This window comes from Indicator indicator, chromosome 37 (genome assembly GCF_027791375.1).
Source record: "Indicator indicator isolate 239-I01 chromosome 37, UM_Iind_1.1, whole genome shotgun sequence".
Lineage (NCBI taxonomy): Eukaryota > Metazoa > Chordata > Aves > Piciformes > Indicatoridae > Indicator > Indicator indicator.
In genome coordinates, this window is record NC_072046.1 from 461,257 (window position 1) to 473,396 (window position 12,140).

Here is a 12,140-nt window from a genome sequence, read left to right on the forward strand (position 1 = left end):
GCAAAAGGCTATCCAGCAGTTTCAGACTGAATCAGAGATGTTTGCTGCCCAAGAAAAGTATCAGGTTCTTGCTGAATCCAGGGAATGAACAGGCTGAACATCAAAGGTACTGAAGCATAAGGATCTATGGAGAAAGGAATGATGGTTTCTCCCAAATGAGTCACACTTAACTCTCTCCATTCCTGCTGCTGGAAGGTGTGGGGTTCATTTCTTTTGCTTTGGGAGAGGATGTAGCTTTTCAAGAGCAAGAAGCTGGTTGCTGCAGAGATGCATGGAAGCAGAGGAAGCTGCTTGTTTGGGCCAACTGATAGTTTGAGGTTTGGAGTTTAGTGCCTTCAAAATACATTCCAGCCTGTTCTTCCTTGGCTCAGAGTTACTTTCTGATTTACAGCAGAGACATGGCAGAACTTAAAACTTACCAAGTTAGGACTTATCTTGGCACCAGCATCCCATAATTGAATCTTCATGGATCAGTGATTTCAGCTCAAAGTGAATTTGTTCAATATTGGGAAACTGGTACATTGTTCAAACACCAGGAAGGAAGCTAAGAGCCGTTTCAGCTGCATCCACTGTGCAGGGAATCCTGTGCTAACCTACAATTTCAAGGTGCACCTTCTCATCTCCACATTTCTACTGTGTTGTCTCCACACTTGGTTATTCACACACCACAAGGAGGACAAGGAGAATGCAGAAGCAGAAATTAGTCATGAATAGACTTGACACAGGACCTACCACACAAGCACAGAAACTTGCAAGTGCACACAGCAATTTTTTTTGAGAAAGCAAAAAGTTCTGCTCTTTCTGGGTTTAGTTTCATTCATATCCACGTCTAACCAGGAACACAGGGCAGTCTAGTATTCCTCAAGTAACCTGGCAACAAACCAAAAAGCTGAGAAGGCAGAGCCAAAAATGAAACCAGAAAATGGATTTCAGTTTCAGGCTGGAGTTAATAATACGGAAAAGTAATTTTTAAATGATTCTTATTCCTCTCCACATGACTTGAAACCCCAGCACAAACTAAATAAGAGACCAGCTTTCGAGGACAGGCAGATACAGGCACTCTACAGGATCTCAAAGTCTGCCAAATTGGGTTTTAGAAGCTGCAATAAGAATTACCTTGCTTGTTTCAGGGCTCTCCGGGTCAAACTGGACCTGCTTAGCTGCCAGCTCTCTGCCTGTGTCCACATCGTAGCACAAATACACACGGCCAAAGGCTCCCTGGCCCAGCAGCTTCCCTCGCCGCCAGTTTAGCGGAGCGCTCGGAGCTAAAAAGGAAGAGGAACAATTTCTCTTTTCATGATACCATTGAAAGATAATGGTGATCTTTTCAGAGATCATTTCCCACCAGACTAGGACTGAAACAGGTATTCTGCAGTTGAACAAACAGACACGAGGCACCCTCCCAGGATAAGGGAGATAATGGTGGAACTCTGAACAGAATCTAACCTCTTGGACTCTCAGGATCTGCTGACTGGCACCCCATTAAAATGAAACATTTTGCAAAGCTAAACTACAGACAAGTTATTTGATGAGGTTGATGAAATTTCACTCCACCAGAGTGGATTCTACAGCATTGCTCTGTGAAGAGACAGGGCAGCAATTACACAGCATCTTCCGCCCCTTTATCTGTAGCTATGACATGCATCCGACGAAGAAGAGCTGGATCAGCTTTGCTAAATCAATCCCACCCAGCTGGGAATGGCTGCTAAGCTTCTGGGACAACCTGAAGGACATTACTTCTGAGTTCTTTGCCAGCCATTGCTTAGCTTGGGGTTTCCTCCTGCAGGAAGGATTTCACCACAAGGCTGTCTCTAGAGCAGAAAAATGAGAAGTCCTCATTGCCTGTTAGACAGGGATAAGATAGGAGCCATTGTGTAAGGACAGTGCGGGCATCTTCTTTACCTGCTGAAGAATCAGAGCCTAGAAAAAATGTACACTAGGACTAGTCTCAGACTAGATACAGGAAGATTATTTTTACACTGAGGGTGGCGAGACCCTGACCCAGATTGCCCAGAGAGGTGCGAGATGCCCCATCCCTGGAACCATTCCAGGTCAGGTTGTTTGGGGCTCTGAGTGAGACCTGCTCTAGTTACAGATGTCCCTGCTGACTGCAGGGCTGTTGGACTGGATGACCTTTGAATGTCCCTTCCAACCTGGAGCATTCCCTGATTCTATGAAACACCTCCAGTACCCCAGCAGGAGGTTGTGTTAGCAGGGAATTGTGGTGAGCACCTTGCACAAGAGGAGCTCCTGACCCAGAGATGAAAACCTGAGCCTGGTTTTCCAGCCTGCACTTCACTCCAAGACCAGTGCTTCAGCCTGCAAACAACACCAGACTCAAGCAGTGCAATGCATCCAATTATGCTGTATCTAACAAGAAATTCTAAAAACAAAGGCAGGAACCAGCCATCTGGACAGTGTGAAAATACAGAAGAGCTGAGAGATCAGCTTTGCTGTGTCTAATTTAATCAGATTTACTGCCAGGCAGTGTTTGCAGTGCATTGCTTGCTCTGCTGCATTAATGTCTTCATTTTGATCCTTAAATTATTGTATGGGATATCTGAAGTTCATCAGCAATGATTTATATCCCATTTCTTTGTTTATAATAGAAAGCTCCCCCAAAAGCCAATGCAGTGATGCTATTAAATGCAGAAGTAAATCTCTCTACTAAGGAGCAAGTGAAATAAATGCAGCCCTTAACTAGTGGAAGAACTGTAAGCCACAAGCCTGGCTACAAACCTTAATGTAACAAGAAAATAAACAAACTTGTCTGGGCTGCTTTAAGAACCCTGTAGATCATCTAGATCCAATCAACTCTCAGCTTCTTTCACTTCTTTGTTGAATTCCCAATGCTTGGCAATGGAAAGCAGGAGGAATGAGTCTCCCCCTCTACTCTGCTCTCATGAGACCCCACCTGGAGCACTGTGTCCAGTTCTGGTGTCTTCTTCCAAGGACATGGAAGTGGTGGAGTGGGTGAAGATAGGGTCACAAAGATAACCAGAGGGCTGGAGCACCTCCACTATGGGGACAGGTTGGGACAGTTGGGGCTGTTCAGCCTGGTGATGAAGAGAAGGCTCCAGGGACATCTTAGAGCAGCCGTCCAGTAGCCAAAGGGGGCTACAGGAGAGCTGGGGAGGGACTTTCCAACAACGGCTTGTAGTGCTAGGATGAGGGAGAATGGCTTTGAGCTGCAAGAGGGGAGATTGAAACTGAAGATTAGGAAGAAATTCTTTAGAATGAGGGTGGTCAGACACTGGAACAGGTTGCACAGGGAAGTTGTGGCTGCCTCCTCCCTGGAGGTGTTCAAGTCCAGATGAGGAGTTGAGCAAGCTGGTCTAATGGAAGGTGTTCCTGCCCATGGCAGGGGCTTGGAACTGGATGAGCTTTAAGGTTCCTTCCAACCCCAACCATTCTCTGCTGAATGAATGGTCAACTAAAGTGCAAGGCTGCCTACTCTTGGAGGAAAAGGAGGACCTGTCTTAGAGGCGAGACAGCCTGGTCTGCCAACACAGCCATGCCATCATGTGGTTTTGAAGGGGTTGCTCAAATCAAGCTTTGGCACTAGATTATTTTTGGAGTTCACCTCTACAAGCCCTTCTTGCCTGTCACCCCAGGAGTCCCTTCCCCAGTGACCACGAGGCTGACTGCTCACATTTGGTGGGAATGTTCCTCTCCTGCACACCCAGGGCGTTTTCGCTGTCGGCGCTGCGCAGTCGTCCCCGGGGGTCCAGGTACTGCAAGGCCAGGCCCAGGTTTTCTCCATTGGTGCTTAAGGAACGACTTGAAGGGACCAAGGTGAAAAGATTCCCCTGGTGACGCCGTATCCGGGGAAATGTCCTCCGGCCTGCAGGAAAAAGGAACATTCCAAGCTTACAAGTGGTTGGAGGTTGAGCAAGGAAGAGAAGGCAGAGAAAAAAAATCCATGTTCTGCTCTGTTCCCATGGAGTAGAATCCACTGCCAAACAGACAAGATACAAAAATACACCAGTTCAGGGCTGATGCTGCCTGAGTTCAGCACAGCTTTAGATCATTTCCAAAGTAGAAGGGACAGAACACTCTGTAATGCCCTCAGTGCAGTACTGCAAGATCTAAACTTGCATTCCAAAGCAAAAAAATCTGCTTTGCAGACTACCACAGGAGCTCCCAGGCTTGTCAACAACTCCACAGACAGCATGACTGTCTAGATAATGTGCCTGGACTTGCAAATAAAAACTATAAATGAAGATTATGACAAGTTGCACCTCTTAGGAAACATTGAGAAATTCATTTCCATAAAGCCATCTGACGAGCAGAGATGTGATTCTTTAAGCTCCTGGTATATTTAGAAGGCCCAGAAGGGAGCTTGCATCACAAATTAGCAAAGCAGAGTGAATTCCTGAGGTAGGAGCCCACTAGATACGATCATGGCTAACAACTATGTCCACTGCTCCAGCCCAGCAGCAACTAAGCAGCCTGGATGTCCCCAGAAAGGGCCAAGTGAAGAAAGAAAGAAGTACAAAGAGCCATCATGGGTTGCTGTGAAGGTGTGTCATTGTGCATGGTAGCATTATCTCCAGCACAGAGAGTGGAACATCTCCCTTATGAGGAGAGACTGAGGGAGCTGGGGGTCTTTATCTTGGAGAGAAGGAGCCTGAGGGGTGACCTCATTAATGTTTATGATTATGTAAAGGGTGAGTGTCGTGAGGATGGAGCCAGGCTCTGCTTGGTGATGCCCAATGACAGCACAAGGGGCACTGGGTGGAAGCTGAGGCATAGGAAGTTCCATGGAAACATGTGAGGGTGATGGAACACTGGAACAGGCTGCCCAGGGGGGTTGTGGAATCTCCCTCTCTGGAGATATTCAAAACCCACCTGGATGCATTCCTGTGTGATCTGCTCTAGGTGATCCTGCTCTGGCAGGGGATTTGGACTGGATGAGCTTTCGAGGTCCCTTCCAGCCCCTAACATTCTGTGATTCTGTGAATTGCAAGGACTAGGACACTTCCAGACTCTTCAGCCAGGAGTTGTGCTCACCCTGGAGGCTGCCATTGCCTCACCTCCTTTTTCCAGGCTGGAATCAAAGGTGTGGAAACAACTCACCATCGTTGTAGTCTTTGTGCTGCATGGAGACGTTGTAGCGCCGAGGGTAGGTGCCACCTTTCCCTGCCTTGTCATAGATCTGATTCTCACGGTCTGGAAGGAGATGCAAAGAGAGAAGTGAGGCTCCTTCAAAAAACCCACCCTCTAACAGCAGGTTTTTAGGAAGAGGTTAAGAAATAACTTCATAGCTTTGCAGTCAGCTTATCCCCAGTTGTTCTATTTATACAATCCCAGCAAAGCAGGGAGGGTAGCCAGCAAGGAGCAGAGATGTCTGGATGAAACCATCCTCGCAGCAGACCTACCTGAGAACTCCTGTCTGTTATCAGGGAAGCTCTGTGCCCTCGACATCCGAGACTTCCGAAAAGAGGGACTATGAAGGAAAGAAGGCAGGAGTAAGGTTTGCCATCTGCTAGTGATGCAACACAGTGAAGCCTACTAAGGCTATCAATCTGAGCTGTTGTATTTGCACATCAAGAATGGTGATTCTCAAATCCCTGCAATAATTCCACACTCTATCCGCACAACTAAAGGCCCAGCTAATCAGACTGCTTCCCAGTGTGGGCAGCTACCCTTTCTGTTCAGTTTGTGCCACTTAGTCAGCACTTTCCCCAGCCTGTGGTCTAAGATCCTTCAGCCAGGAGAAGCAGGTTAAAAACCAAGGCTAGGAGGAAGAGCAGACCAGGGAACAGGTTGCAGCACTTTGCTCACAGGGCAGCAGAGAAAGGCGACTACTGCACCCAGTGATTTCCCATGAGGAGCACGAGCTCCTCACATGAAAACCTACCTGCACTTTCTATCAGCAGCAGATGAGCCTAAACCAAACCATTCATTACAACCCTGATGTTTCTCCCCAACAAGCAGTACTCTCTAAGCAAACCAAACTATGGCCCCTTGTTTGGCAGAAGGTCTTTAACATCTTCTAAGAGATTACACAAACTCAACGGATGTCAGTTACATTATTCACACTTTTTTTCTGTTAATGGCTTAAGCTTGACACAGCTTTCAGCCTTTCCTTCCTACTAGACAAAGAACAGCTTCCCCAGGTGATGCCCACTCTCACAAGGAATAACCAGGCAGGTGTCAAAGGACTCTGCTGTGAAAAAGGAAAGGTTAAGTCAGCCTTGGGCTGGGTTTTGGTACCAAGCAACTTCAGTGCCTTTTTTTTTTTTTTTGTCTTCCTTACCCCCCTCCACTTAGGGCAGGGAAAGGGGAAAGAAGGCCAGGTAAAAAATGAGCAATGCTCCCACTCCCCAAATGAATGCATGCAGAGACATGCAGAGTTAACTCTAAGTGCTTCCCTGTGATTCCATGGACTAGAGGAAGTGAATAGCTACAAAACCAAACCTCAGGTTCTTCACATAAAAGCATATCCTACCTAGAGGAACCAGCTTGGAGCAACCTGAAAAACATGCTAAAGCCAAATATTACAGCTGCTGGGAAGCCAGGTGGCTACTTAAGAGGACCTAAGGCTGCCCACCAACACTTCAAGGCTCAGCAAAGAAAGAGAAGATAAAGATCTACAAACTCTTCATCAAAGGAAGAGCCTCCTTATTTACCTTTGGAATGAACATTCTATCTTGCAGGAGATAGGAATCTGGTGTAATGATACACTTGTGTAACCTTAGAATGGGTTGTTGGGGTTTGGTTTGGGTTTTTTTTTTTTTTAAATGAACAAGTAGAGCCTTGTCTAAAAGAGATTTAAATCCCCTGCAGCCAGATGTTCCCCGAGCCCAGGCTCCGCGCGGACGGCACGCTTGGGAGCTTTGTATTTCTAACACAGAGCTACTGAAGCAGCAGTTGGTTGGTGGTTTGTTGGGGCCTGCTTTTGCCAGAAAATAAACCAGCCTTAAGACATAGTTAATTCTCTCTAAGAAATATATGGGATATAGGGTAAGAAAGAAGTTCCTGTTTCTTGCCAAGAAAATTTGAGATAGAAACCAGACTTCTGGGGAAGTACAGCTGGCATTTCCATTTGAGCACATAAGTCTCTACCAGCTTGTACATTTGTACCTGTCTGCTGACCTGTCCAAGGACTGACAGCTTCCTGACACTGAGTTCTCAGCGCTGCTTAAAGGGTCCAGCATCTGCAACACAGAAAAAAAAAAAAAATCACATGGCAACAACACAGAATAATAAAATCATAGAATGCCTGATTGGAAGGGACCCCAGGGGTCATCTGGTCCACCCTTTCTAGGTGATAGTGAAGTGTAAATGAGATGACCCAGTTCAGCCTAACACCTTTAAGAGGTTGTGCAAGAGGCTCAGGCTCTAATACTGCTTGCTGGAGATGAAGAGTGGAGTCTAAAACGATTTAAAATGTACATTTTTCTTTTATCTCACACAGAAATTAAGGGCATATCAAATTTGAGACACTGATTTAGGTGTTGAAGGACTCTGCTGTGAAAAATGAAAGTTTAAGTCAGCCTTATGCTGGGTTTTGATCCCAAGTGACTCCAGGAACAGTCTCTGCTGGTGCTGCTGCATTGCTGCCTCCACCTGCAAGTTGCCCTTTGGCCTTACTTCCTACTTGTCTGAATGGAGAGGGCAGTTTCAAATGCAGGAGGGTCACTTGAACCTGGCAGTAGGAAACCTGAGCATACATGTGCACCCCCAAAACTGCTCATTTGGGGTGGAAACAATGCCCCATACACAGAGCAACTGCTTCTGGCCCTCCAACAAAGGCTTTCAACTGACACAGCTACAAACAAGCCTGAAGCATAGGTGAAATGAAGCAAGCAGTACTGGTTGATGCAACTACAACAGTTAGTGAAGATCCTGGAGTGAAGGGGCCTGGAGAGATCCTAAAACAGTCAGGCTTGCTTTTTGTCACCCCAGTGCTCATACTTACACACTGCTCGTTGGTTTCTGGGATGAATTCCCCCTCACTGTTTATGCTGGTGTAGGATCCCTGCCGAGCGATGCGCTGCTGCCTCTCTGGAACGTATCCAGGAGGTGGTGAACTTCGGCCTGTGTTCTGGGAACCTGGGCCAGAAAAAAAAAGGACGTTTTTGATACTTAAAATTTAATGAAATGAGACTGCACAAAATCCAAAGAGTCATCTCCAATGCCAGACCTCTCTGATCACAGCTGCTCTGGAGTGAACCATACAGTCTGGATACAAACGGAACCAGGAGGTGATGTTGTCATCCCTGGGTGTGTTTGAAGGTTGTTTAGATGTGGTTTAGGGATGAACTTTATAGAGTAGGGTCAGTGGTGGAACTTGATGATCCCAGGGGTCTTTTCCAACCTGAATGATCCCATGATTCTATGTTCGTGAGCACCTGGACTGTCATTTTAGACCCTACAAGGTTATTGGTGAAGCTCCTAACAGAGCAGCCACCTATTTCTAACCTCCTCTTCTGCTCAGCTTCCTAAGTGAATGTCAGTATCTCAGGGAAAGCAGTTCTCTAGGAATCCTTGGCTTTGGGGCATGAACTTCACTTCACTGCTCATCTCCACTCAACAAAACACTTGTTAGGGCAACCAGTCTTCTCTCTTAATTAGAAGTATGCCTCAACTGGTATCATCTACCTTGACTGACAGCATGAGTCCTTCTAGTCATTATCAGCTGAGCTCATCACACTGACCCCAAGCAATTTCAGCATCACATGGGACCACCCTTACCTTTGTAAATACCACCAATATCCTTGGGCTTACTGTGTGAAAAAATGAAACTCCATGACTAGTTTGGGTGAAACAAGAGAAAGGTCAAACCTGCCATTTCTGTTAATTAAATGAGACAGGGAGATGGGCAGAGAGGATGTTTAGGGGCCAAAGGATGAGAAAAACATCTGCTAATGGTACCACCTAAAGAGCTTCTGTTGTGCTACTTACTGACAGAAACTTCATCTCCAGGATTTATTTATCCCAAGTCACACTTGGGAGCTCCAGGAAATGCTGTGGTCCAGCCAATCTACTCAAGGTCACCCATGAAATCAGAGACAGCATTTCAAGATCAGCTCTCAGGCTGTTCTCTTTACAATGCTGTCTTTAATTACTGTGTGTACTCAGGTGCTCTGAAAGATGGGTAAAGATCAGCAAACCCTCTCCCAAGGAAAATATTTTCTACACAAGTTATTGTAATAAAGGGTGAAGGCAAACATCAGCTGAAGCTAACTGAAAACAAACTTGGACATAGGAAGTTCCATCTAACCATGAGGAAGAACTTCATTTTGATGGTGCTAGAGCACTGGAGCAGGCTCCTCAGAGAGGTGATGGAGTCTCCATCTCTGTAGTCATTCAAAGCCTGCCTGGATGCCATTCTGTGCAACCTGCTCTGGGTGAACCTGCTCTGGCAGAGGGCTTTGGGCTAGATGATCTCCAGAGGTCCCTTCCAGGACGACGGAGAGTCCTTTTTACAAGGATTCACATGGAAAAGGCAAGGTGTGATGGGTCCAAGTTACTCCTGGGGAGATTCTGATTGCAATCCAGAAGAAACTTTTTCCCCATGAGAAGCCAGAGATTGGAATCATCTCCCAAGGGAAGTGGTGGATTCCTCTACATTGGGCAGTGTTAAGACTCAGCTTGACAGCATGCTGAGCCAGCTCATTTCAACTATACTATGACCTAGAAAGGTTGGACCAGATGATCCTTGGGGTCCCTTCCAACCTGGCACATTCTGCGATTCTTTAATTCTTCCAACCCCTACCATTCTGTGAAAACCAGCAGGCACCTTTCAGAAGGAAGAAACCCCAAGGCTGGCATGGCTAAGAGTGCATGGAGAGGTGACTTACACCTACTGCTTGGAGCTACCACCTGATTTTTCCAAGCAGCTGCACGGGGCTCTGGTGACGTCCCAGCCCAAGCGGTGTGGAGATAAACAAGCAGGATGCTCTGAGCCACCCCCAGTCACAGCAGCACACTTTCACTCTTTCCGATACACTGCCATGGGCAGCCAAAAGGGAGCCCAAGTCCTGCTGGCACCAGCCCAGCTGCTATTGTGGAAAGGCCCCCATCAGTGAGCAGGAAAAAGGAAGTCGGCACTAAATCAATGTATATCAAAGGAAGTGAGTGGAAAAAACACAACTGCTGCCAGAATGCTTAGCAATTCTTTTTTTTTTCTTTTTTTTTTTTTTGTTTCTCTTTTGAAATAAAAGTTATCTTTACTTCCAAACCTCTGAACTGGTGACAGCAGGCTGGAGGCCTGTCCACTTTAGAAGACAGGAACTACACAGATGCACCTCCTGCCTGCAAATGACTTTGGTTGAACACTGCTTTCGGTGTGTGGCGTGGTGTGAACAGGGAAGGCTCCATGAAATGCTAGGAAACGGAGATGTTCTTTTTCCAAAGCCAAGACAGGAAAAGAGAAGGATGAAGAAATGGATTCAAGGCAGAGTTATTGCCAAAGTTATTGCCAGAGTTTATTGCCAAAGTTATTGCCAGAGTTATTGCCACCAGACCTCTGCCAGAACCACAAAGATGATCCAAGGGCTGGCTGGAACAACTCTGCTATGAGGATAGGCTGGGGGAGCTGGGGTTGTTCAGCCTGGAGGAGATTTCTGAAAGATCTTAGAGCTGCCTTCCAATACTTGAAAGCATCCTACAGGAAGGCTGGAGAGGGACTTTTCATAAGGGTGTGTAGAGACTGGACAAGGGGAAATGGTTTGAAGCTGAGGGAGAATAGGGTTAGAGTGGATCTTAGGAAGAAGTTCTTCAGTATGAGGGTGGTGAGATTCTGGAATAGGTTGCCCAGAGAGGTTGTGGATTCCCACTCCCTGGAAGTGTTCAAGGCCAGGTTGGATGAGGCCTTGAGCAACCAAGTCTCGTTGAGAGGCATCCTTGCCCATGGCAGGGAGGTTGAAGTAGATGATCTCTGAGGTCCCTTCCAAACTCAGCCATTCAATGATACTTCTGGGCCTCTTAATAATGTAACAGTCTGGTACTTTGGCACATTGAGAAAATAAACCTATTGCTTTCTTGATTGATGAATGACAGGCTAATCACAAAATATCCATGAGCTGGGATAAGAGGAAAGAGTCTCTACAAATGGGATACAGCAGGGGCCCCTTATTACTATACAGTTTACCCACGACAGACACTTGCTACAGCCTGTTAGCTTTGGCATCATTGTTTGGATACCTCAGAATGCCAATAAAGGAGAAAGAGTTGGGGTTTTTAATTATTATTTTTTAAAAATAAAGTATTTTTGGCATTGAATTTGTCTGTGAAAAAAAAAAAAAAAAGAACCAGGGAGTTCAGATGTGCATGGATGCTGCTGCCTCCTTCACAGACCTGGGGAACGTTGCTCTTTTTATGCACATTAAGGTCAAACTGGGAAGGTTGGGAAAAGTCTTTTTGTTCCAGTTTCAGTCATGTACTTCACAAGCTTTCAGCACTTCTTTGTTTGTTTGCTGCTTCATAAAAGCAAATGGTACAACAGGGGATCAGCAGCTCTAGGCAGGATACAAGCAGGTTTGCTAGACAAGTCTAGTATGGAGAACTCCTGCTCTAGTTCTCAAGTCCTTCTCTACTCAGCTTACTTCCAATTACCTTTGGGCAGAACAACATGGATCTGACCCCAGTTTAGGCATCCCAATGTGGAGACTATCCTAGTTTAATCTGATTATTTGACACTAACATTGCCCTGCAAATACTGATCCAATATCCTGTAATGATTATGCCTCAAGTTTAGACAGTTAACAAAAGTGAAGCACTCCTCTGGCACAGAGAGAGCTGGTTTAGAACTTGGAAACAAAACTCTGACATTCCCAGCTCCTAGTACTGCTCTTGTGATTTGCAGCACTTGTCATCTGAAGCATTAGATCTGACAAGCCCTAAAATAGCTGCTGTAATAAACAGCTATTCTCTGCTTCTGTTTTCCAGTAAAATTTAGCTTTTCTCACTTCTAAAGCCCAAGTCATGTACATGGAACACCAGCCTGGGCTCCAGCCTTCCCGCTGCAGATCCCTGTTATTGCTCATCTTCCTGCTCTTTCTCTGCTAACTGAGCTTCACACCAAGGAGACAGATTCTTTTTTGTTTTGGATCTGCAAGTCTTTGAAGCAGTTTCAGTTGTTTTACATAGAAAGTTACCAGCTTTAAGTTCTTCTCCAGGTTGAACAA

At 46.0% G+C, this 12,140-nt stretch overlaps 1 protein-coding gene across 1 annotated transcript in view; it reads right to left on the reverse strand.

Moving 5' to 3' along the window:
* MAP3K3 (mitogen-activated protein kinase kinase kinase 3) overlaps positions 1-12,140 on the reverse strand; it is a 36,577-nt gene that overhangs the window by 8,599 nt on the left and 15,838 nt on the right. Inside the window, exons 7-12 of the mRNA XM_054396548.1 lie at positions 7,928-8,061; positions 7,090-7,163; positions 5,382-5,449; positions 5,080-5,172; positions 3,653-3,844; positions 1,117-1,265 (exon numbers count right to left, since the gene is read on the reverse strand). Of these exons, the coding sequence (XP_054252523.1) occupies positions 1,117-1,265; positions 3,653-3,844; positions 5,080-5,172; positions 5,382-5,449; positions 7,090-7,163; positions 7,928-8,061 (710 nt within the window). The remainder of the gene's footprint in view (positions 1-1,116; positions 1,266-3,652; positions 3,845-5,079; positions 5,173-5,381; positions 5,450-7,089; positions 7,164-7,927; positions 8,062-12,140) is intronic.